Here is a 24627-nt window from a genome sequence, read left to right as displayed (position 1 = left end):
GTGGGGGTGGCCTCCTTCAGCTGTCCTTGTCGAGCGCCGTGGTAGCCAGGGTCACCGTGGTGATGGGCTGCCCGATGCCGTGGTGCATCTGCATGCGAGCCATCTTCTTCTGCTCGCACTCGGACACCAGGCTGTTGAGCTCAGCTGCGCTGTAGCCAATCAGAGTCCTCAGGTCGCACACAAACTTGTAGACGAAGCGCTTGCCCTGCACCTTGCTGATCATGTCACCATCATAGTAATACCTAAAATATATATTTAAAAAAAAAAAAAAAAGTATTATTGCCACATTCTCAGTAATGAAATGAACATGAATAATCTGAACTCAAACTTAAACTGGGCTTTAGACTTTTTAAAATAAAACTTTCAGTCCTAGTTTGAATGGAAAACTAGCACTTCCTGAAGTAATAAAATAATAATCATTCTGATCCAGTAATGTAAACAAACCAAAAATGTAAACAAACTGTGTTGCTGCTAATGCTAACATGAGCTACATTATGAACAACGCAGCTGAAGATGTTTCCACATGAAACCAGGGTTCAGTTTCCTCAAAGCAAACACCAATAAAATGAGCTGAAACACCTAATTTCTTTCACCTACTTTCTTAACTCAACCAGGGCTCGCGGTCATCCCTAAACTAAGGGACTAACTTAGGGTTTATGACATTGAGCCACTGGAGTCCCAGATTTTTAAAAAACTAAGAAATAAAGATGAAGAAACAAACCTCAGGGCTCGGCTGAGCTTCTCGTAGTTCATCGTCGGCTTGTTCTTACGCTGGCCCCATTTCTGAGCCACGAGCTCCGGCTGGTTCAGTTTGAACTCTCCCTCCTCGCCGACCCAGGAGATGCAGTCTCGGGCGTCTTTGTCCGTCAGGAGCTCCAGCAGGAACTGCCATAACTGGATCTGACCGTTGTTACCTGCCACCACACAAACAGGGCGTAACCGTCGGGGCTGCTTTAACGGCGCGTCCGCAGCGAGCAGCTCAGAGTGGTGTGTGCGCTACCTGTGCGGTTTCCGGGCGAGCTGCGCTCTTCCCCTGATATCCGGGGCGCCCTGGGGCCGCGGTTCTGTTTCAGCACCTTTATAGCTGTAGGCGAGCTCACTTGAGCTGGAATGATCTGCACGGCTGGGGAGATAGACAAAACAAGTCACACGTATGCAGGTTTCCAGTGATCAGATCAAAACAGCAGCAGTTTGGAGCTCTCTTTATAGACATATGGGAACCTCCCTGCTGTGAATAAAATTATTAAATCCACAAAGAAAAGCTGTTTTAGACTCTGTAGTGTTAACTGTGTAGTATCCTGATAATGTGAATGACTCACAACAAACCAAATCCAGTTTGTAGCTGAGGGTTGTTAAAACATTAACAGAATAACACCTACGTTGATCAATAGTGACGGTGGCGTCCCCTCCAGACTGATCCTGGCTGGCCAACACATCTGAGAAGCAACACAAAGAATAAATATTACACTCTGACAGTATTCCTCGTTTCTTTGCCGACTGCTGCTGACTCACATTTGCGCAGGAGCTCCAGGTGGCTCCACAGGATCTCTCCGTTGGGCACCTTCTGAAGAAACTCCTCCTGGTTGAAGCTGCAGAGGTCTCGGCCCGGGATGTGAATGCTGCCGATTTCCATCTCCTCGATGTTGAACTCCTTCATGACCCACACGGCCCAGTGGATCACCTGATCAGCCGACCAGAGCATGGGGTCTGGAAGACAGGAGGAGAAGCGACAGTGATCAGCCGCCCCGCCTGCCCACATCCACATTGCTGATGCGTGTAATGAGTGTTCCTCACCGTACGGTATGCCGAGTCGGACTTGCTCTTTGCGGTAACCTTCTAACGCCGCAGCCCAACGCGTGACCTGCTCCGAGGTCTCATCGGATAGGGCAGACCGCTCCACCGCAATGAGCTGGCCCTCCTCCACCAAGGCGCCGTCTTCTCCAGCAGCATCCGGGTCGATCACCACTTCCACCGTTTCCACTGGCTTCACTATTTCCAAAATGTTCAGTTTCTCCTCTCCTGAGCACAAACAAACACACACACACACACACACACACACACACACACACATTTCAGCTTAAACAGAAAACAAGGATAAACTTTTTGTAGTTCAGGTAAAGCCATACCTGGTTTGGTTATAATCTGCAGGCTGAGCTGGACTGTGCCGTCTGTTTTTACTCCCTGATCAAAGAGGCTGTGATCCGGATGGAGCTGAACAGAAAAATATGGCGTACGGTCAGTTTCTCGCCCGGCTAATAACTTGCCAGGACTCCTTTTCTTTTAATTCTCACCTGAATATCTTGTAAGCAGATGTCGTAGGCGTCCAGCGAGATTTGGATGCGAGGCTCCAGAAGCTTCTTCAAATTGCCGACTGGCTCGTTGATGTCAATGTCTTGCTGAATCAGATCAGATGATGTGATAGTCTGCTCCTCAACCCTTTAAATCAAAGATAATATATTTTAAAAAAAAGATAAGACTTTAGGCTCTGCACAGAGATGTGAGACGTACAGGAAGCGTGCGTTTATCTAGTTTCTGGCTTACCCTTCTTCCAGGCACGCCTGTTTCTCCCGTTCATCGATCTCTATCTCGATCATCTCCTCTGCCTCACTTTTAGACATCTTGTTCGGGGAAAGCTAGAAGACAGAAGGGGCAGCCGCTCTCACAGACAATATTCAACAAATCCAATCAAACTGTAAGAATAATTCTGAAGCAGATACGAAAAACGCAGAATATGCACAGTCCAAAAACATGTGCACGATGGCTTATTTATACACTAATTTATCAATAGTTGGCAGATGTTTACATTTTAAAAGGACAATTTGACCCTTAAATGTCCTCAAATGATATAAAAATCCTCTGAATCTACAATACTGTGCAAAAATCTCGAGTCATCCCTAATTTCTTTACTTTGCTTCCAAGACTTTGTTGGAAATCTTTTAGTTTTAATCAACAATTATTTAGGCTTTCTGAAGGCATTTCAGCATTTTTCTTTGGACTTTGACTGATTTTTCCACCCACTATCAGTCCAGTATTAGAATATTTCCCACCTAAGACATAAAAAGGCTCCCAAACTCAAAGGATCAGCCTGTGTTGTGTTGATAACTTAGCAAAGAACCCATTTTAAATCTAAATTTCACTTTACCTGCAGCCTGCCACGAAGACACGACTTGCTCCCATGTCTAAATGAATCCATGAAAGACACCAAAAACACAGTTTGACATACATAAAATAGTATTTCAGAAACTAATTCTTGAAGAGCTATTAGCTGTAAACACAAAGTGAAGTTTCCTGGGTTACGACAATAGATTTTTTTAATCAATTGTCCTTTCTGTAGCAAACCAAATTCGACCGTATTATAATTGAAATTACTATGATATGACTTGAATCTGCATCTGTTTTGGACATAATTAGACTGCATGCCATTTGATTTGGACTTGTTTCTTTTTCATAGTGTCCTGAAATTCCTTTTTTGTAAATTATGCTCTAGAAATAAACTGAACTGAATACTTTAGCACCAACAAGGTGTTTCCCAAAGAGTTATTAGCTGAACATTTTGGCATAAAACTGAAAGATGATTTATTTATTTGGTGTCACGTTTTAGATCTTTTGTCTTTATTTTTTTAAAGACATGACTTTTATGTTTGTCACTTCTTCTTTTGTCCACTACTTTTCTCATTCTCTTAAATGCACGTTGCACAAAACCGTGCCATGGTCAGAAAACAGGAACCGGGCAGGAAATGAGCAGAACAAGCAGCCAAAAGTTTAAAAAAAAAAAGCTTTGAAAGCCCTTTAAAAAGTGATGATCAAGACCACTTTAAAAGATTACAAGAAAGTTTGACCCTTTTGAAGCAAAATGTAAAGAAATTAAAGGTGGCAAAAACTTTTGGACGCCACAATATCCTGCAAGAGCACACACAAAAACAGATTTATTCTTGTATGACTGAGATCTTTAGTTCATATTTCAGGAAGTCTTGGGTGCCCTAAAATGATACAAAATCCACTGCAACTACAAGTATAATTACTGATATAAACTGTAAAATCTTCCAACAGAATATGTCAACACATACAGCTCAATTTCTTTTAATTCACTTTATAATCAGCTGCTGCATTATTTCTAAAATAGTGTCAAATAAAAACAATAAATTTGAGGTATGTTAGCATTATAAGTGCCACAGGTTTGTCGCACTCAACAGACAGCTATGTAAGACGCATTTAGGCTATTAAAGTAGTGGTAAATGTTGATGTGAACACAGTTTGATTAGTTTCGGGGCAGAAAGGCCTCGCAGCCTCGGCTCCTCGTTGGCCGTCAGTGACAGCTCACTGGCGGCTAACAGGAGCTAACTCGAGGGCGAGGCTGTCACGTTTAAAGCCCAACTTGTAGGCCGTGACAGCCGGGGGAAAAAAAAAAAACTGAGTCCGCGCGGATATGTTTTCCTAATGACTATCAGGAAGCTCCAAACAGCCAGCGTAGCTGAATTAAAACAAGCGTCGGGTCCGTTTTAACGAGTTAGCTACAAAAAATAAATAGCAGCGCGTGGGCGAGGCGCCGCATTACACAGGTGGTGCGCTGAACAAGCGTTAAAACATCCCTGCCTACCCAAAATAATAATAAAAAAGAAACCCCCCCGCAATACGACTCGGGGACTTCAACGCCGTCTTTATTAGAGCACACCGCGACCCTGGACGTAAGAAAAGTTTTAAAACGGAAATAGAATAAACGGAAACAAAACAGCATAGGGCAAATGGAAAGGAGCCGGAAATCCTGGCTAAAAGAGTTTACGGGCGTTGTTAAGACTTCCGAGAGCAGCTTCGGTCCGCGCAACTCGACTGTTTTCACCGGGAAACGCGACGTCTGCGACTCACCGCTGGACCGACGACGACCCATTCCGCTTAAAACTATAATTACCGAAAGAAGGGTAGACTAAAAAAGCAGTTCGTGCGCCTCGGGATGGATACCTACGGCGTGTTTTGTAGCTGGACGATCAGCGACAGCCTCTCTCGCGTGAAGCGCCACCGCTCAGATTTACCTTTTAAGCTAACCAGCTAAGCCTCTCCGGACGCTGTTTCTCTTTTCCAACGAAAAAAGAAAAAAAAAACACAAACATATATCTGTGTCAGACAGAGTTAGCCTAGCTTCCACACGAGCTGGTTAAGGTGCTGACTTAAAGCTGGGCGGACTCTCCCCGCTGCACTGACTGGCAGCTAGCCGCGTTAGCTAGCCTTGTTAGCTTTGCTAGCCCGAGCTACAAAATAGCGGGAAGAGTCGCGTCTCGATAAACAGAACCCCCTCTCTCTCTCTCTCACGAGTGCAGTCGAGGACAGAAAGCTCAGAGAAGGCGCTCATGTTCAAAACATCCGTACCTTTTTAAGCTCGGACCTTTTAGCTGGTCAAAAAAATGTTTAGCTGTTAGAGATAAACAGCTAAAATTCATTCGCTCGACTTGTTTTCTTGCAAGTTTTGGGCCGACCACAGTGTACTGTGAAAGGGGCGGGGCCTAACTGGTAGTACTGAAAACTTCTAATCTGACAAAAATACTACAGGGAGTACTTAGTGTTTTTAGCATTACTTCGACATTACTTTTTTAATAAAGAAGCAATATTTGCCCAACAAATAGTTATCCTCTAATAAAGTTGCATACATGATTATCACTGTATTATAATATCCTAACTCTTCATTATTTACACTCAGAATCTGATATTTTTATCTTGTGCTGTTCATTTTGTATGAGTCTGGCAGGGAAAAATAAAGGCTTTTGTGTAATAAAACAACTATTTTCAATTTCATGTCGTTCCATCTTATTGGTAACCACAAATAAGGTATTTATGGTTCATGTGTTTGGTAATAAAGAGTGTATTTATGCATAGAGTCCATGTTGCTTTATGCACATTATAATAATTTCTCGTTAACTTTTTTGTACATCAAAGGTTATGAAAGGTAATAAAGTGAGGTTTATTGGCACCTATTCCTAAAACAAACAAATACTCCCAGTCAATTACAGAGTACAAAGTTCATCTAGTGGTTTTGATTCATTATGTTTGCTGTTTCTTATAATTGTACTTAAACACAATAACTTGCACACAAGCTTCAGGTTTGATAAACACACGTACACCAAAGTGACTTCATTAGTTTGACAAAATGCTTATTTTCTTTTTTTATGTCTTATGAAATGTAGGCTGCTAAAATTGGTATTAAAATGTAGGGGTTTTTATAAGCAGTTTATGAGACATCACTCAAAATAATTTTTATCATGTGGTAAATTTCAAAGATTTCACATAGTTTTTGTGATCACAGCTCAACTATTTCAGGTTGAAGTATCACTGCTGAGGTGTACAGACACTTTTAACAAATAAATTTTAAACGTGTAGCGACAGCGCAAACAGGTTCAACAACCATATTTATGTTTTTTATTTCTGAAGACTGTTTTTAACTTAGTGTAAATATGGTTAAAATACAGCTGCCGATAATTTTACTTGTAATTTAATTTCTGGAGTCTAGGAAAAGCGAAGTAAAGTTGCACTTCCATATATATATATATCTTTTAGTAAATTAACTGGGTTGAAACTATAGTTTCTACCAGACAAAATTTAAAATAACATTAAAAATATAGGGCTTAAAATAAAAAGTATTTGCTTTTTGCAACAATCTCCTCTTTTTGTTTTGGAACAATAAGAAGTTAGATACATTTGCTGATGGTTTGGAGTTGGGTACACTCATTCATTTAATAATAATTTAGTTTTTTGGGGAGATAGATAATGTTTTGTTGCGTGAGGCTCTTATTTTGAAAACCCGGCGGGCCGGAAGTGTTCTAGCTGATGCTGTCTGTTTGAAACACAGACGAGCCAAAATGGCAGAATACCTCGCATCTATTTTTGGGACAGAAAAGGATAAGTGAGTCACTAATGTTAACTTGGTTGAACTGTAAGGTGTTTTATCGTTTAGTTTCTCCAAAGCTTGGTCCGATGAGCGGAACTCTGTTGTGTTTGCGGACGGAAACATGGCCAACACATTGGCTTTAGCCGTAGCTACTAGTGCTAATAAGCTAACTCGCACCTCGACTGGTTTTGCGTTAAAAGGTAGCAGCGAGAGAAGGGAACAAAGAAATAATTGGGAACCATTATCTGTTGTTTAATTAATAAATACGCTCTAACTTGGGTATTTGGTTTACATGAACTACAAGCTGCTGTTTAACCCGCTGACACACTTCTTTGTACCGCTAAATGGTCAACGCTTGCAGTGACTGGGTCCGCTCCTTATTGGTACACCGGCGAGTGATCAGGCTGAAAGCAACGACAAGGGAGGAGTTTATCCTTTAACCGTTAGTGCGTTGCTCAGATTTGACCGCTAGCTCCGCCTGCTTGGTTCACTTCTATGCGTGCTGGCGTATAAATGATGCGATTCCCATTTTTTCAAGTCAACACCGCGGCCCTTCCCCACTAATTTACCGACCCCTCAAAGTACTGAAAACAAAAATATTTCCAGTTTTTTATAACCTATATGAATATCTCTTTGTGTAACTATTAATAATACACAACACAACTATTGATAATACATAATTAATTAGATCAGGAAGAAAAAAATTGTCACTTTAAAGCAGAAGCAGGTATGCAGACTTAAAAAAAATCGACATTTATATGAATTTTCAGATTTTTATGTCAAAGATAATCATTTTAAACCTGCCTCCTGATTTTTAAAATGAATCTCATTGTTTTTGTGGACCTTCTTTTGTTTATCTGACTTTCATTCATTCATTCATTGTTTGTGTGTGTGTTTTTTTCAGGGTTAATTGCTCTTTTTATTTTAAAATTGGTGCCTGTCGACATGGCGACCGCTGCTCCAGATTACACAACAAGCCGACGTTCAGCCAGGTAAACTCACAGCCCTGACTTTCTTCTAAATGGTCGTTATTGCTTTCCATTTTGACCAAATCCCACAACAAAAGCTTTCTGTTCCTATAATGAAAACTATGAAGTTGTTTATATTATTCTATAAATCAATATTTTTCTTCAAATTCTGAGGCATTTGTCACCTAAATGAACTGTGGCTGTAAATAAGTTGATTGTTATTTGACGTAGTCATTGCGGTGAGATTAGGTTTGCAGCTCAGACAGATGCAATAAAAAGCCATAAAGGTTATTTGTAATCAAAAGTCACATTTTCTTGTGTTTTGCTGTGGAGACATTTGATCTTGGCGCTCGTCTTGAATAATTCAGTAATAAATCTGTTGTGTTTCAGACAATCGCCCTGCTGAACATTTACAGGAACCCTCAGAACAACACTCAGTCTCTGGACGGCCTGACCTGTAAGTGAAAATCGCGATTTCTGGTTTTTATTTTTTAATTTTTTTTGTATTGCTTTTATTGTGCCTGACATTCACGCTGCTGTAAGTCGGCAGCAGCTACGTCTCTAACAGACACCAAATGTCAGAAGAATAACTCTGAAATATATCCCGTATGTGAAACGTTTGACAATGCTTTGTATTTATCTTTCAAGCATTCGACAAACAATATTGTAATGTCAGACAGTCCACACTTCTGCACTCATTGTGGCTGCTTTCTCCTATCTGCCATTTATCAGTAATTGCTCTTTGTAACAGTTGTTAAACAATAATGAGGCTAAAACAAAACATCAGGAATAAGACACAAAAAGAACCATTACATTTACAAAACCCGCTGACTATAGTTTCACGTCGAGCAATAAATTCTGCCATTTTCCTCAATAAATATCTCTTTAGTCATAATGTCTGAATAGAAATCCATGAAGTGCTCATTTTATTAAGGAATCCTAAACTGTGTGAAGGGAAAAAAATAAAGAATAAAGTTTGTTAGTCGCATCAACACTGTCACCCTGAGGAGTCAGAAACATGAGGAGGAGTGTGGTGGGCAGGAAATCACTTCAAACAGAAACAAGTGGACTTTATCAACACTGTTTGTGACGATCATTGGACATTTATTGCTTTTTAGTTTTATTTTCTTGACTCTTTCCTTTACCCTCCAGGTACCGTCAGTGACATGGAGATGCAGGAGCACTACGATGAGTTTTTCGAGGTAACTCATTTCCTGGTACTGTTTTATTTTCCATGATAGGAAACCAAACTGTGTTTTTTCTTAAACGTACCCATATTTAAAGGAGCAGGAAGTCGTGAATAAAATGTAGCTTTTAAAAGAATATGGAAGAGCTGAAGTGCTGAAAGCTGATTATAAAACTATATCACAATGAATAATTGCACAGTTTTAGTCTTATCCGGACTCTGTGGACAAGACAAATGCTCTTTTTTTCACAAATTTATTATTAATTACAGTTCCCATCCTCAGAATTAACATTATGTTATTAAAATAAGTGATGCTGTATATCAGCAGTCAAACTATTTCCCTCCATCCCTCCCATTTTGTGTTTTAATAATAAAAAATGTTTTTGGCGGCCCAAACCTCTCACCTGTTACGTTTGTTTCCCCTCCTCTCAGGAAGTCTTCACGGAGATGGAAGAGAAGTACGGAGAGGTGGAGGAGATGAACGTCTGCGACAACCTCGGGGACCACCTGGTTGGAAACGTCTACGTGAAGGTGAGCGTCGCGCCTCAGCGCCCACAACTCGCACCCCACACCACCATGCCTATCTACAGTCGTGATCGCTCCTTCAGCTTCTGAAGCCTCGCGTTTGCTTTCCACATGTCGTCCCGTGCAGTTTCGGAACGAAGAAGATGCTGAGAAGGCTGTGATAGACTTGAACAACCGCTGGTTCAACGGACAGCCCATCCACGCCGAGCTCTCTCCTGTCACAGACTTCAGAGAGGCCTGCTGTCGTCAGTACGAGATGGGGTGAGCGCCACGCCACGCAGCAGAGTTATGTAGGCAGGAAAGGTCTTTTATAGCAGCGTCCTGGTCACCATTTAGACGAGAATGCAGCGCTCAGTAATCAAAGTGATGGATATGTTTGTTGACGCTGGTTGTAGCTGAGCGAATAAAGTCATCTAACTGCACGTTTTCCCTCCTGACAGTGAATGCACCCGCGGAGGCTTCTGTAACTTCATGCACCTGAAACCCATCTCACGTGAGCTGAGGAGAGAGCTGTATGGGCGCCGCAGGAAGGGGTACGAGCGCAACATTCAGAAGCGTCAAATAAGCTGCCTCGCGGGCTTGTTTCACACAGACATCTTTCTTTATTCTCTCCAGGCGCCACAGGTCTCGGTCCCGATCCAGAGACCGAGACAGAGGGCGAGGGGGCGGCCGCGACCACGACAGGCGCCGTCCCAGAGACAGAGAGCGTTCAGGGCGATTCTGAGCCTCCAGCCGGGACGTCTGCTCCTCCCTCCAACCCTGAATCCATCACTGTCTTTTTTTTTTTTTTAAGTTTTTTTTTTTTTTTTAAAGTTTCTTCACGACCAGATTTGTTCTAGGATTAACCGAAAGGCAGTCAGTATGAAGCTTTGGCAGTGTTGTTTTAAAACTGATTTCTGAAAATAACTTTCACCTCAATAAAATAAATGTTTTCTTAACAAAACTAAGTCCCGACTGTTGTTTGTTAGCACCGTTCTGGACGGATGTGTTTGTGGTACCGAACTGCAAATTAGTCCGAAAAGCAGCAAAAATGTAAAGAAACACTAAAAGACTTTTAGAGAGCAACGTCTTGGTCATCTTGAGCCAAATAAAAAGAAAAAAGGTGAGTTTAAAACGTATGATTGATTTATCCCACAGCTCTAAATCTGCCCGAGTTTCAGCTGTTCACACCTTAAAACGTGAGCGACACACTTTGTGTTGGTTGAGCTGATAAAACATCTGATGAGTGACAACCGAATAGGTTTAATGACTCCTAACGACCCTCCTTAATCAAAACCAAACGAGCCTAAAACAAAACTGAGAGTCCGGCAGCCATCTCTGAAAACATCTGATCACATTAAAAAAAGGTGTGCAGGAATAAAATAACATTGGCTGTAAATTAGAGACATTTAGTACAGGAACTCCAAACTTCTGATTCTTCTGAAGAGTCTAAAAGTTGATTCCTTCAACTTAAAATGGTTTTAACTGTAAGATGTAGATTTGCATTTAAACAGTAGCTAAATAAAACAAAAATGCAGGTTTTATCGAAGGTCGCAGTAAAACCAAAAGCCATACATTTTGCAAATTAAACTCGTGTTTATCTGAAGATGAGCAGCTGCTTCTGTGGTAATTCTGTCTGGATGTTGGCAGACTTCAGCTCAGTTAAAATGGTTTTATTTTCTGACTTTAACTTGTTTTTTATGCACAAACGCATAATTTCCCATCAGGGTTGAGGTCTTTGTGGAGGCCATATTAGAAGCATAATCCAGTTGAAAACCTGTTTATTGTCTTGTTGCCTAAGTTTAGACCATCTAGTTGCTGATTTGAAATGAAGTTCTTCATTGTCCCATCCACTTTGTGCAACACACCAGTACCCCATGATGCTACCACCACCGTGCTTAATAGCTGAAACAGTGTTTTTATGTGTTTTAACAACTCGTTATTGTCTCTTCTGACCATAAAACCTTCCTCCAGAAGACGTGTCCGTGTGGCGTTGCTTTTGTCTTCGTTGGTCGGCCCCTTCTCTGTCCGGGGTGAAGTGGACTTGTTGGACCCGGACCACGATGGCTCCAGAACTTTCCTTTTATCTGAGGGTGACAGGTCCAACGTTAATGACATTTATGCTCATGTTGAATATGTGTAAAAGCAGGTTTGTATTCAACCTGGACAGTCACCGTACTTTAACCCCAGGACTGTATATTAGGTCTACATCAGTCTGTTCTGGTGGGAGTAGACATGATAACGTCCCACTCTTTCCAGACGAAACCTGACATATTAATCCTCACGTGCTTAAAGAAGAGTTTCATCAAAATGTTTAATCAGAAAACCTTAAAAGTCGATGCAGACGCTGCAGTTTGATTTTTTCTGTGCAGTTCGTGAAACATTTGCTGACTAAAAGTACCTAAATTATCCAAGATTTGAAATATTTTCAAACAAAACAAGCATTTGCACCAGGTTTTCACAACCCTGAAGGGGGGGCAGGGGTACCCGGAGCCCGGCTCCTCAGAACAACAAGACGTTATTGAGCCCATTTGATCATTTCAAACAAAACTACATGACTGTAAAGAACGTCATAATATGCATTAAAGACACAGACTATGAATGCAAAAGCAAAGGGTTTTAAAAGCAGGGAAACGGTGTCTCCCCCCCAGTCAGCCCTCAGTGGTTTGGTCCCCTTCATAAAAGACCCCACACCCCCACAGATTGGTCCTGGGTGGGAATGAGTGTCTTTGTGTGGACAAGTCTTTGGAAGTGTGTCAGTGGTGCCAAACCTCTCTGTAAGTAGCCCTCTTTTTCCAGGAACAAAACCACAGCTCGGGGTGTTTTTTTTGTTTTTTTTACAGATTTCTTAACGTTAGCCAGGATTTGTTCACTGGATCAGTTTATAGTCAATAAAACTACTAAGGCAGGCTGTCTTTTAATGGATGTCCATCTATAGAAGCAGACGTTTACAACCATCATAAATCTGCTCATTTTCTACTAATTTACAAGCTGACTGATTTGTTCTAAGGCCATATTTCTCTGTATGTTGCAGCTCATTTTATAGAACTATAAAATAAGGATTTAGATGCACAAATACTTCATGGTTTGTAGATTTTGTTTTTTGTCTTCTAATGCTCATTTACTCCTGATTAGAAGTTTTAAAGTTTGTTCTTTGACTTCTTGATGAAAGTTAATAATCAGGCTTTTATTCCCATACATTTAATTGTATTATTTATTTTGTTAAACAACAATTAGTTTACTATCTTCTGAATATTATCTCTGGTTTTAGCTTTTTTTTAATAAAGCTGATGGGGTCAGATTTGTTTTGCACAGATTACATGCTGAGGTAAACTCTCTAAAATCCTGACTATGAGCCGAATCCTGTCAGCGCTTTGTTCAGTCTCAGAATCCAGAATCAGAAAAGTAAACTTTCTCTTTAGAAATACCAAACTGCACCTGTTCTCACATTCTCTCTGCCCCCCTATATTTAGCCACTTGATGCTGATTCAAGGTTTTTCTCTTTTTTTTTTTAACAGAAGTTAAATTAACTTTTAGTTTGGAATCAAGGTGGCATCAGTAACATTTGACATTTTTGTATTTTATCAATGAAATATATCAGTACGTTTGTCAGTTGGTGGTTGGCTGATTGTTTGAAAGAGGCTAAGCTTTCAGTTTTCTGATTTTTTTTAAATGCACCAGTATTTTGCAGTTTCAGCTTCAGTTCGAGCCTGAGGAGTTACCTTTTATTAACTTTGAGCTCTAACCCAGTAGAGCTTTCATTTTTTTCAAATATGTCTTCTCCACCAGAGCAATTTATTATCATTACTATCCACGATTCAGTGCACAAGCAACAGGAATCTTCTCTTCCCTCTCATCTTTTGTTTTTGGAGGGATCTTTTGAAGTGGGGGTTCTGTGGAAAGGTTATGAGCAATTAATATCTTACCTGCTGTGGATAGTTTGAACGACGTCAGTTTGGAGAAATAGAGTTTATTTCTGAGCTGGTTGCTGAGCTAATGGCTCCTCTGGGAGCAGCCAAAATCCAAGTCCAGTTGAAAACTTAACTTACAAATATTACATCAAACCATCAGAATATTTGTGCTGGAATAAGAGGCTGAGGGCAGTGTAAAGGTTCATAAAGTAGTGTTAGCATGAAGAATCCATTTTGTTTTAGCTCATCAGTCCTGTCAGGTTTAAACTCTTTTTCTCCATTCTGAGAACTATCTACAACAGGTAAGATATTTGCTGTTCTTAATTTTTAAATCTTTAAAATATTTAACCTATCCCTTTAAAGAAGCTCCTTTTAATGTCTGTGAAAAATAATTTCAGTTACATTAATTTAATTAATAGATCAGTATCATGAGTTATTAGTCTTGCAAGAACATGAAGTTTTGTTACAATTTGAAAAATGTATTTACAAATATATAATTTTTTATTTGGAATAACTTCACTGTTGTTGCAAAATAAAGCTGTATTTTTTATTCTTGTGAAGGGTGTGGTCAGCATTTTAAACTTGCAGTTAAATGAGTATCGATTTAATAAAACATGATTTTCTGAAATTAATTTAAGAAGACAGAAGATCTTTGTGTTGCAATTTGTCTGAGATTACTGAGGCTACACAAAAGCTACAAGCGGAGTTTTGTTTATACAGTTTATACATACTGTATTAGCTTTAGCAGAGGATGATCTTTGTGTAATTTGTGTAACATTTAGAGAAATCTTCAGAGAATGACACTGATGTGTCAGCTGATGGGTCTGTGTTGGTGTGTGACTGTGACCTCTGCTTTGTGTTGCTGCAGGTGAGCGATGCCTTCTGTGTTTGGAAGTAAGTGTCTGAAGGATGGCCAGCCACGTTGCCCTGATGAAGGCAGTCTGATACGAGCAGACGACACCCACAAAAAGGACGGAGTCGCTGACATTTTCACCAGCAGAGGCAACCGTCTCAAGGCCGAGGACGAGCCGCAGAATAACTGTGGGGAGCACGGCGAGCGTGGAGAGGAAGCTGAGGACGAGGTCAAATGGATCCACCCTGACCTGCCCAGCAGATGCACCTGGAGGCCTGGAGCTCCAGCTTCAGAGTCGCCTCACAGCCACCCCCCTCGGTGAGACCCGGGCTGATGAGTGATGAAATGAGCTTAATTAGATCAGGACAGGGCGGGGCAGCTGATTAAAGCCAAGAAAACATGCAGTAAAATGCAGCACTGCAGAAGAGATACGCTGATTAAGAAGCTCGACTGAAACTGTGTTAATTGGTGTCATCAAGTGAAGCTGAAACATGGCCTCACATCTCATATCATACCCACACCCTCTCACAGGTCAAGGTGTCTGCAGACAGCATGATTAAAGAAAATGAGGTCCTGCACGCTGACTGCAGCTCTGCCTTCCTGGATATAAGTTTAAACCAAATTATTTGACAGCCTGCAAAAACAAGCCATGTTTTTTTTTATATCCAATAATTTTTACTGTTCACAAATTCAATATCTGTATCAAATACTCAGAAACCTTTTATTATTTTTTGATTTTTTAAAGTTTTTCATTGCTACACCGTTGAAACAGTGGCATTAAAGGTAAATTTACAGCAGTTGTTGCCAGAAATTCCCTGTAAAAAGTAAAAGAACAATGTTCGAACACAGTCCCTGTACTTTGAAAGTGTTTCACAGCTGAGAACTGTTCTTTGCTTAAGGTAAATTATTACGTAAAAAAAGTAGATACACTACGAATCTGTCTAAGGTACTTTAAACAACATAAATATCGCAAATCTAACAGGTCTTTTAATAAAAAGGAAAATGCAGTGCAACTGTAAATCATAATACCATTATTAAGACTTGAAATTTACAGGAATTTACCAGCAGCTGAGGTTCTGCCAGAAGTTTACAGAAAAAACTAAATGAAGTCGTATAGAAGCTGCTAAGCTGCGTTCATCAGTGTTTGTAGATTTGATAGCATTTTTATTCACACATAACTATTATATTATTGATTTTTTTCTATGAGGTTTTTGTTGTCATTTCACTGTATGCTGTTGATTGTGTTGACTTTATCTTTTTCTGATTGTGTGATTTTATCCTGTGCAGTGTTAAACCTCAGACTGTCCTCCCCAACATCCTTGGCCACGTCGGATACACACCTTTGGTTCGCTTGAACAGAATCCCAAAGGAGTTTGGCCTAAAGTGTGAAATCTGTGAGTACAAACGTCAGTACAGGCAGAGACAGTAAACTATTTTTACAAACAAGCACAAAAAATACTGCAGGAAAAAGATAATTTCAATCATCTCCTAATAAATGCAACAATCCTCCTCTGAACATATGCTGAATTGTCTTCCAGGAGACACATGCATGTCCTTTGTCCTCCTGTCATATAAGGTTACAGTGCTAAACAGTCTTATTGTACGTGACAAAATTCTCAAATAAGGTATGCAAATGGAATTCCTCTGAGCCAAACTCTCAGGCCTCAAGCTGCACTTAACACTTTTTTTCTTTTCAGTTTTTGTTTCAAAACACCAGCCTGCTGATTTCTTTACACTGATCTTCTGCAGACACTTTGTCTCCACATAACGTCAATAGTTATGTAATCGACAGGGGAATGGAGCTGTAGGACAGGTTGTTGATGGTTATAAGGATCTCCTGGCTTCCTCTGCAGCCCAAACATTTGTAGCACTTCAGACCGAGTGCATCAACAACATATATACGCCTGAATCAATCAGCCATTTAGGAAAAGACACAACAAGCAGAGGAACAATATGGCCATTCTCTGTTATCCGCCCGTCCACAAAGTGGCTTTGACAGAACCGAGGGACTGCTGACCAATTAGATGTCCACGCACGGGATGCTTCAGTGCACCTGACCCAAAATGTTGCGTGGACAAAGCGTTAACCATATAGCCGCGATTTTTAGGGGACAAAAGCTACTTCGCTGCTGTCCCAAATTAGAAATATAAAAGATGCAGACCTGAGCCGTCGTTTATAAACGAGGGATTTGTGTAAAACTTCAGTGCATGTTAAAAGTGATGTAAATATAACCCTATGACAGTTCACTGATGCTGGGTTTTCCTTCGGTTTTCTTTCTGTGTTAAGTGGCCAAGTGTGAGTTCTTCAACGCAGGAGGCAGCATCAAGGACAGAATCGCCCTGCGGATGGTGGAGGACGCAGAGAGAGCAGGGATGCTCAAACCGGGAGACACGCTCATTGAGCCCACCTCTGGAAACACGGGTACGTCTACTTCCTGTTCAGCCGATCAGAGTTGTGGTAGCATCAGCTGCAGCTGCTTGCATCAAACCTTCTCGTTCATCTTTCTGCAGGTATTGGCCTTGCTCTTATCGCTGCTGTCAAAGGCTACCACTGCATCATTGTTATGCCCGAGAAGATGAGTATGGAGAAGGTGAGTGCTTCCTAGTTTGAAGAAGCTCGTCGCGTGTCACCGCCTGCAGCTGCTCCTGCTTTGTGTTGCAGGTGGACGTGCTGAGAGCTCTCGGGGCAGAAATCGTGCGCACTCCTACGTCCGCGGCCTTCGACTCTCCGGAGTCTCACATCCGCACGGCGTGGCGCCTAAAGAGCGAGATTCCCAACTCGCACATCCTCGACCAGTACCGCAACCCCAGCAACCCCCTGGCTCACTACGACACAACAGCTGAGGAGATCCTGGAGCAGTGTGACGGTGTGTTGCTTTTTTATTGTTTACAGTATAGGTCTTTGTGTGACTTAAGAAGCTTATATGTTCCAATAGTCCACTGCTTTTCAGTTGTGTAGCAAAAACAAAACAAAAATTAAAAACTAAGCTGCATCTCTAACATCCTTCTACCAATATCCCCACTGTCCCTCCTCTGCATATGTCCAAACGTCTAAGTCTGGCCTCTCTAACTTTATCTCCCAGTCCTTCAACCTGTGCTGGACCTCTGATGACCTCATTCCTAATCCTGTCCATCCTTGTCCCTCCCAAGGAGAACCTCAACATCTTCAGCTCTGCCACTTCCTGTTCTGTCTCCTGTCTTTTTGTCCGTCCCACTGTCTCCAAACCGTACAACACAGCTGCTCTCACCGCTGTCTGTAAATCTTTCCTTTGACCTTTTTGTCACAAACAACTGCTGAAACTTTTCTCCAACCTGCCTGGACTCTCTTCTTCACCTTTTTTCCACACTTCCTGTTTTCCTGGACAGTCAACCCTCAGTCCTTGAAGTCCTGCTCCTTGTAGCCTCACTGTTCCACCTGCCTCTCTCTCATTCTCACACATGGACTCTGTCTCACTGCGGCTGACTTTAAGGAACAAAAAATTTAAATTTACATATCTTAATATACCTATCAAGAGTTTGTGTAAACAAAAAAAAAAAGTATGTTTTACCAGAAAGTAGGCTCTTGTCTTTGATTTGAATCTGATTTCAAGTTCAGAGACAAATAAAAAGTGATTTTCTTTCTCTCCTTTCTTTTCCTTTTAGGTAAACTGGATATGGTTGTGGCCGGAGCTGGCACAGGTGGCACGCTCACAGGTGTCGCTCGAAAGCTGAAGGAGAAATGCCCCAATGTCAAGGCAAGACACGCATCCTGATGTAACCCCAGGGCCTCAAAACATCAGACAATTAATGTTTAAATTACCAGATTCTTCTGACACCACACGGCAACTGAACCATATACAGTAATTTAAGTCATATATAGGTTATACTGTCCCTCATATATGACCATGACCACCTGTGCTGCCTTTTTAAACATTTTCTTTGTTTTTAGGTCATCGGTGTGGACCCTGAGGGCTCTGTTCTGGTACACTCAGAAGAAAACAGTAAAAAGTCTCATTTTGAAGTTGAGGGCATTGGATATGACTTCATCCCCACAGTGTTGGACAGATCTGTGAGTGTTATTAGTAGCATGTGGATATTTGTACTTTACCTCCTAGCCAGACTACAGCTCTGTTATCCTTGTTGTTTTGTTTGTTTTACAAACCTGTGCAGGTTGTGGACATGTGGTACAAATCCACTGATAAGGAAACGTTCAACATGGCGCGCAGACTGATCAGAGAGGAAGGCCTTCTGTGCGGTACGTTCACACCTCTCACCGAGTCGAGCTGTTTATTTCTCCTCTCTGTGCAAGCTCGCTCTGAATATGTTTTGGACCGATTTGCTTGTTTGGCTCCAGGCGGAAGCTCTGGCTCAGCGATGGCGGCAGCAATGAAGATGGCTCAGCAGCTGGAGGAGGGTCAGCGCTGCGTGGTCATCCTGCCCGACTCTGTCCGCAACTACATGTGAGAAGCAAGCAAAAACAAAACAAAAAGAGAAACGAGTCAAAGTCTATAAAATCAAGTTGTTTGTAAGACTTAGAAAGCCTGAATGACAGCAATGTCTTCTTTTAAATTAAATGGATGCAATTCTGCAACTAGGCCACTAGATGTCACTAATTCCTCAGTTTAGATTTAAATTGATCTCTTTTTGAAAGTTATAACAACCTATAATACAGTATTTTATCAATTATTAGCATCATAGCTCATAATAAATACATGTAAAGTTACTTATTCTTTCTAAGCACAAAGCATAGTTTAAGATGGTGGATCTAAGGTGGAAAAAAATGTTTAAAAAGTGAAATGATTGAGGCTGTGCCATTTTATTTTGAGAAGCACGTATATGACAATACGTTCAGAGCCTCTCACCTGCACCAGGTCCCATTTGCGTTAAAAGAAAACACATCTTAAGGATAGAAACCAGCCTCTGTTTGTCTCTGGTGACACAATTCAATGCTGGTTTTTCCCTTCAGGTCAAAGTTCCTGAGCGATCAGTGGATGCATGAGTTGGGCTTCCTGAGCCTGGAGCCTCCGAATGGCATCAAACCTTGGTAAAAAACAAACAAACAAACAAACATACTAACAACACCAACAATATTTCAGCTTTGGATTTTAAAGCATTTGTCTTTAAGGTGGTGGGACCTGACTGTCCAGAGTTTACGCCTGTCCTCCCCCCTCACTCTCACGCCGTCCCTGTCCTGCCAGAAAACCATCGAGATCCTGAGAGAGAAGGCCTTCGACCAGGCTCCAGTCATCGACGAGTCAGGGTATGTGCTCAGTGAAGCTTAAATTACCGCACTCATCAGATACCAAATATAAAGTCAGATTCAGTGGATTTCTTGTATTATTACATAACTTCCTCCAACTAGAAATACGTCCAGTTCTTAAACCTGGCTGTGTTTTTTGCTGGTTTCTGTGATTCTACAGAGAGATGCTGGGGATGGCGACTCTGGGAACCATCCTGTCCGATGTTCTGCCCGGGAAGGTCAAACTGTCAGATCCTGTCGGCACAGCGCTCTGCAAAAACTTCAGACAGGTCAGACACACAACCTGCATGGCTACGCTGATGGCAAACACGTGTCTGCATCTGTACCTTTAATGGAAATGCTCCTTTTAAATCCTTTCAGGTGCATCTGACTGACAAGCTGGCCAAGTTATCCTGCATCCTCAAATCACACAACTTTGTCCTGGTGATGCGCGATCACACCCAGTGTAAGAAATATGTTTGGTTTCTGTATAATGAAAGGTTTGAGAATGAAGAATGAAAGTCAGTGATTGTAAAGGCTACTTTTATAGGTCAAATAAAGCCACTGTGATGCCTGTTCGCAGCCAGCTGAACTGCTGTTTGATGTGTTTCTGCTCCGTGAAATTTTACCGTGTTTCCTCGTTAAACTTAAAAGTTACTCATAAATCAACACAGAGTCATAAAAACCAAGGTCTTTACTTGTTTCTCTCAGCAGACATTAAACAATCCTCTCATTGATACAGAATAATCAAGAAGTAATCCAATGAGTTCTTTTATGCACAACTTCCAGCTTTATCCAGCAGGAGGCGCTCTTACTCCAACAACATGTTAACCAGCAAACCAAAGTCACATTAATGTACAATCATTTAATAACAACAGCAGAGTTTTACTGCAATGATAATGATTTTAACATATAATATTTTCTGATCTGCACGCTGACAAACTGTTACTGGCTGCATTATTTTATTAAAAATTGTGGCCAAAAATAAATAAATACAGCAGAAGAAAAAAAAGAAACAAGAAATACAACCTGAGGTAGTATTTCTGTAGACAATTACTTTTATTGAGACCAGAATATTTTAGGCCAAAACCACTTTTTCTCTTCTTTTTCAGGAGTCAATTTTAAGCTGGTTATATTTTATTAGTCTAACCTAAGTGTTTGTTTTTTGTCCAGATGAAGCTGATGGATCATCCTGCGAGAGGCAGATGGTGTTTGGCGTAGTGACGGCGATCGACCTCCTTAACTTCATCGTCACGCCACACGAGGAGCAGCATTGTTCACCACCTAAAGGCTCGCTGTCAGACAGAGAGCCTCTGGAAATGCGTCCTGTTTGAGATGTTAAACGACACAGCTGCTCAGCCAGCTCAGACAGCGTCGCACAATATATTCAGTATTTTTACTTTTTTAAATTAACCTTTATATATGAAAACTGTGTCTTCAGCAGAGAAAAGCTAACAAACCGATGGTTTAGTTGTTTGTGGATGTTGTCAATAAGAGAAACATAGATATAATATTAGTTATGCTCTTTAATATATTACTTTAGTAGTTAATGACTAATAATGAGCAGATATTTAGCTCTAAAGGTCATACTGATGGGTTTTATGAAACTGTTCTTGACCTTTAATGACCTGATATGTTCGAATTTGATATTTGCCAGCCTGATATCTTTAGTGGGTACAGGGATGACATTTAAATCATTTCTGTGGTTGAAAATAGGCCTAGTTTAAAAAAAAATTCTGAACTAACAGTGCTGTTGTTTGCAGTGCATTTGACCTTTTTTATGATTGCAAAAGTGTTTTTAGAGAAAACAAACTTTCAGCTTAACGTAAACTGCCTTACAGCTCTGGTCTTGTTATAGTCACGTTTAAACCGTTACCTTTCTTCTGTTTTCGTGAGTTTGTTTTGTTCATATTGTGTTCCCGTTGATGCCGGTGGGTGAACGACCCGACCTGCTGGTTGAAAATTGCCAATAAGTTAAATGAGTAACTTGAAACATTTAGGAAGTGTTTGAAATTAATTGCACAGCTCCTTTTAGATACAAGACAGCTGGCATAACAAGGCTTTAATACAATAAGTACATTTATTCATGTTTTTGTGTCTTACAACCTCATTTTAAATTCTTATGCACAACATTTACCTTCAATATGAGATTAAACTGCATATCGAGTGAGGTACAGGTCTAAGGTTCTCATAGATTTAGTGTTTGAAGCTTTTGGGCTGCTGTTCTGTTGTTCAACAGCTGGTTTACCTGAGATGTTAAAAAGCTCTGTTCCAATCCAAATAAACTGGATTTTGTTGCCTCCTTGTCCTGCTTGTGGGTCCTTTGACTTCTTCCTTCTTTATTCTCTATTTTCCTTCTTTAGCTTCTGACTCTTGTTTGGTTTGTTGTTTATTGGATTGGATGATTGACATCTGAAAAAACAAGACATCCATCCATCCATCCATCCATCCATCCATCCATCCATCCATCCATCCATCCATCCATCCATCCATCCATCCATCCATCCATTTCCTGAGCTTTTGTGGCTGTGTATGGTTCTTCCACACACTACCGAGGCCCCTGTCAGTTAAATTGCCAATATGTCTTGTTTCTTCAGACTTTAAACATCCAATCCAGTAACTGCTTATAATTATACAAATGTGCAGGATCATAGTATTTGTGTCAGATGTAATTCTTTTTCACACTGTTGAATCACTCTAACCTGCATGTTCACAACATCCTGTGTCGACAAGGAATATGTGAAATTACCGAATCATCAAGCTTCCAGCCTCCTCTGACACAGTTCGTGATTCATTTGAAAGGATCCGTGTGTCATCATCGAACTCTTTTTCCTGATGAGGAGCTGTGTCAGATAACAGCTCAGATGTCGCTGAATGCTGACTTCACATGGAGACTGGAGACCGCAGACATTAACTCCGTTTGTTTAACGGGACCGCTCGTCACGGCCAAACCATGCAGCGCTGAAAACAACAGACATCACGTCACATCACGCCGTCCTCTGTGCATCAGTGAGGCGTCCTGTCTGCCATCAGCAGCAGACAGGAGCATCATCCTGAGATGATGCTGCAGCTCTTCCCGTCATCGCTCTGGTAACATCTTACTCTATAGATGCTGCACCTCCTGTTGACATATATAGTATCAAAGCTTCTGTTCAAGAATCCTCCTACACCTTTTCAACTCACCCAGTCTGGTTTCTTCTTGGTTCAGGCAGTTCAACCCAAATTGGAGTTGGACTTAAAATACCACTATTATTTAGAATTTTAAGTCCTTTATTGACAGAAATAAGCCATTTTCTGGGCTCTAGCCAAACTTACTTTTGCCTCTTGTCATAATAACAGAACAGCTACAGGAGATCCCTCTCTGCATAACGTTCCCAGTAATAACTTGGGGAGGGGGTTCAGATTCTTTCCAAGTGGGTTTCTATGTTATGATCAGTCAGTATGTTACCTGCAGTAGACAGCGCTCAGAGCAATCTCAGTTTAAAGAAATTCTCACAGGTAACAAGCTGTTCTGAAGAGCAAATTTCCAATATTTAAAGCTACTTAAACCTTAAAAAAGTAATAATTCAATGGAACAATTTTTTACAGTGGACGTCCATTAAAAATCAGTGATTCCACTTATAGAAATGTTTCATAAGTAAAGGTTCAGAATATTATACATGTCGACTGCAATTTTAAAATTCATTTATAGTTTTTATAAAATGAATGTAAAACTGCAAAAAGATTTATGTTTACTATTTACATGTGAAATGTGAAAAAAGGAGAAACAAAGCAATTTTTTTATTATTGTTTTCATAAAAACAGTAAATTAGGCTACCCTAATGCCGCTTAAAATGAACCAGAAGCATTCAGAGAGCCATGTTTACCAATCTGTTTTTGTCATATCTCATCCTTTCTTTTCTTTCTGTCTCCTAAAATGAGTTTGCTGTTGTAGTCAGACGACCTCATGCTGCATTTTTCCACTGTAAAAAAAACCCTGTTATACATTTACTAAGATGAAAGTTAACTATACCTTAACTGACCTCTTTCTCCCTCAGTTTCTCGTGGTTTTAAAGGTTTCTCTGAGGAAATCTTTAATGTTTGTTGGTTTGACTTGTAAATGTTCTGCTTGTCTTGATGTCCACCAAGACATCGGTGCAGACTGATCGAGTACGAGAGGTTCTTTTGCTTTGTCCACGCCGTGTGCGATTTGGTCGCTTTATTGCCACTTAAACGTGAACACTTATTCAAGAGGATCGTCTGCAGGGATCAAGTCTGATTGATCATGGTGGGCCAAATGGGCAAATAAGCAGCTAAAAGCACAAATCTGTCATTTAATGACGGATCTGAATCTTCATTAAATGAAGATTTAGAATATTGATATAATACATGATGAATTGCGCTTTCTTTTAAGATTCTGTCCCCATAAGTTAAAACAATCAGACTGATATTAATGATGCTGTCCTGGCATTTCCTGGGTATTGGATCAGTACCAGATGTTGATGTATCGCTCATCACTAGTTAACAGTAGATAACTGACAGCAATGGGAGGTTCAAGTAACATTTTCTAAAATATATAATTATAGCAACAAGAATTATATAAATCTTTCAAAACCACCTCAACCTTCTATTTTGATGTCTTTCTGAGGGTTGAAGTCTCATTTAGGGTCCTTCAAGAGAATTTCCATCTAATTCTCTTAACGGGGGAACTTCTGTCTACTGCAGGTAAAATACTGACTGCTCCAAATTACTCTACACAACTCCAACAAAACAATAAAATGTGAAGACAAAAATAAACCCAAACCGAAAGAAACCAGAATTAAACATTAAATACAAAAAGAAACACACAGTAAAACCGAATCCTGACAACATAATCTCCTCTGGGCGATTTACTTAAAATATTATTTGATTCAGTTAGTTGTAGAAGCACTGAACGGTTCCTTTATTTATCTGTTCTGAATTACTGTAACCTGCGACCCCCCAGTGAGATTCACTGCCCTGTATATTTATAAAACTCTGACGGCTGCGTTTGCTGGAAGCCGAGTTGCTCATCAGTCTGCTTGTTGACGTAAAGAGAAAATGAAGCAATTTTCTGAATCAACAAGTCATTGGAAACGACACAAATTGCGCCCAGT

General features: G+C 40.6%; 3 protein-coding genes across 5 annotated transcripts; 2 read left to right on the top strand and 1 right to left on the bottom strand.

Annotated features, from left to right (window-relative positions):
- Positions 1 to 6: 6 nt before the first annotated feature.
- Positions 7 to 5492, bottom strand: gabpa (GA binding protein transcription factor subunit alpha). 3 transcript variants are annotated; one of them, XM_017410112.3, is made up of 10 exons: positions 5362 to 5492; positions 2542 to 2633; positions 2292 to 2436; positions 2127 to 2211; positions 1795 to 2019; positions 1513 to 1707; positions 1380 to 1436; positions 1001 to 1123; positions 722 to 914; positions 7 to 242 (listed from the first exon to the last, which is right to left on the bottom strand). In XM_017410112.3, the coding sequence occupies exons 2-10, from the start codon at positions 2616 to 2618 to the stop codon at positions 17 to 19; spliced, it is 1326 nt and encodes a 441-aa protein (XP_017265601.1). In that variant the 5' UTR covers positions 2619 to 2633; positions 5362 to 5492; the 3' UTR covers positions 7 to 16. The 3 variants fall into 3 exon arrangements, with proteins under 3 accessions (XP_017265601.1, XP_017265603.1, XP_017265602.1); XM_017410114.3 differs by lacking the exon at positions 5362 to 5492 and adding an exon at positions 4961 to 5346; XM_017410113.3 differs by lacking the exon at positions 5362 to 5492 and adding an exon at positions 5028 to 5346.
- Positions 5493 to 6768: 1276 nt separating this feature from the next.
- Positions 6769 to 10496, top strand: u2af1 (U2 small nuclear RNA auxiliary factor 1). Its single transcript, XM_017410167.3, has 8 exons — positions 6769 to 6889; positions 7779 to 7866; positions 8233 to 8299; positions 8995 to 9044; positions 9461 to 9559; positions 9681 to 9814; positions 9994 to 10086; positions 10169 to 10496. Exons 1-8 carry the CDS (start codon positions 6846 to 6848, stop codon positions 10275 to 10277), a joined length of 684 nt encoding a protein of 227 aa, XP_017265656.1. The 5' UTR covers positions 6769 to 6845; the 3' UTR covers positions 10278 to 10496.
- A 1554-nt stretch (positions 10497 to 12050) lies between these two features.
- cbsb (cystathionine beta-synthase b) lies at positions 12051 to 21761 on the top strand. The gene is made up of 15 exons (XM_017410192.3): positions 12051 to 12309; positions 14312 to 14614; positions 15584 to 15690; positions 16583 to 16717; positions 16807 to 16886; positions 16958 to 17162; positions 17938 to 18029; positions 18224 to 18343; positions 18445 to 18529; positions 18629 to 18734; positions 19241 to 19318; positions 19400 to 19534; positions 19695 to 19803; positions 19895 to 19979; positions 20687 to 21761. Exons 2-15 carry the CDS (start codon positions 14319 to 14321, stop codon positions 20845 to 20847), a joined length of 1794 nt encoding a protein of 597 aa, XP_017265681.1. The 5' UTR covers positions 12051 to 12309; positions 14312 to 14318; the 3' UTR covers positions 20848 to 21761.
- The last annotated feature ends 2866 nt before the right edge of the window (positions 21762 to 24627 follow it).

This window comes from Kryptolebias marmoratus, linkage group LG6 (assembly GCF_001649575.2).
Source record: "Kryptolebias marmoratus isolate JLee-2015 linkage group LG6, ASM164957v2, whole genome shotgun sequence".
Taxonomy (NCBI): domain Eukaryota; kingdom Metazoa; phylum Chordata; class Actinopteri; order Cyprinodontiformes; family Rivulidae; genus Kryptolebias; species Kryptolebias marmoratus.
The sequence above is the reverse complement of the archived record's forward strand: the minus strand, read 5'-3'. Positions and strand labels throughout refer to the sequence as shown.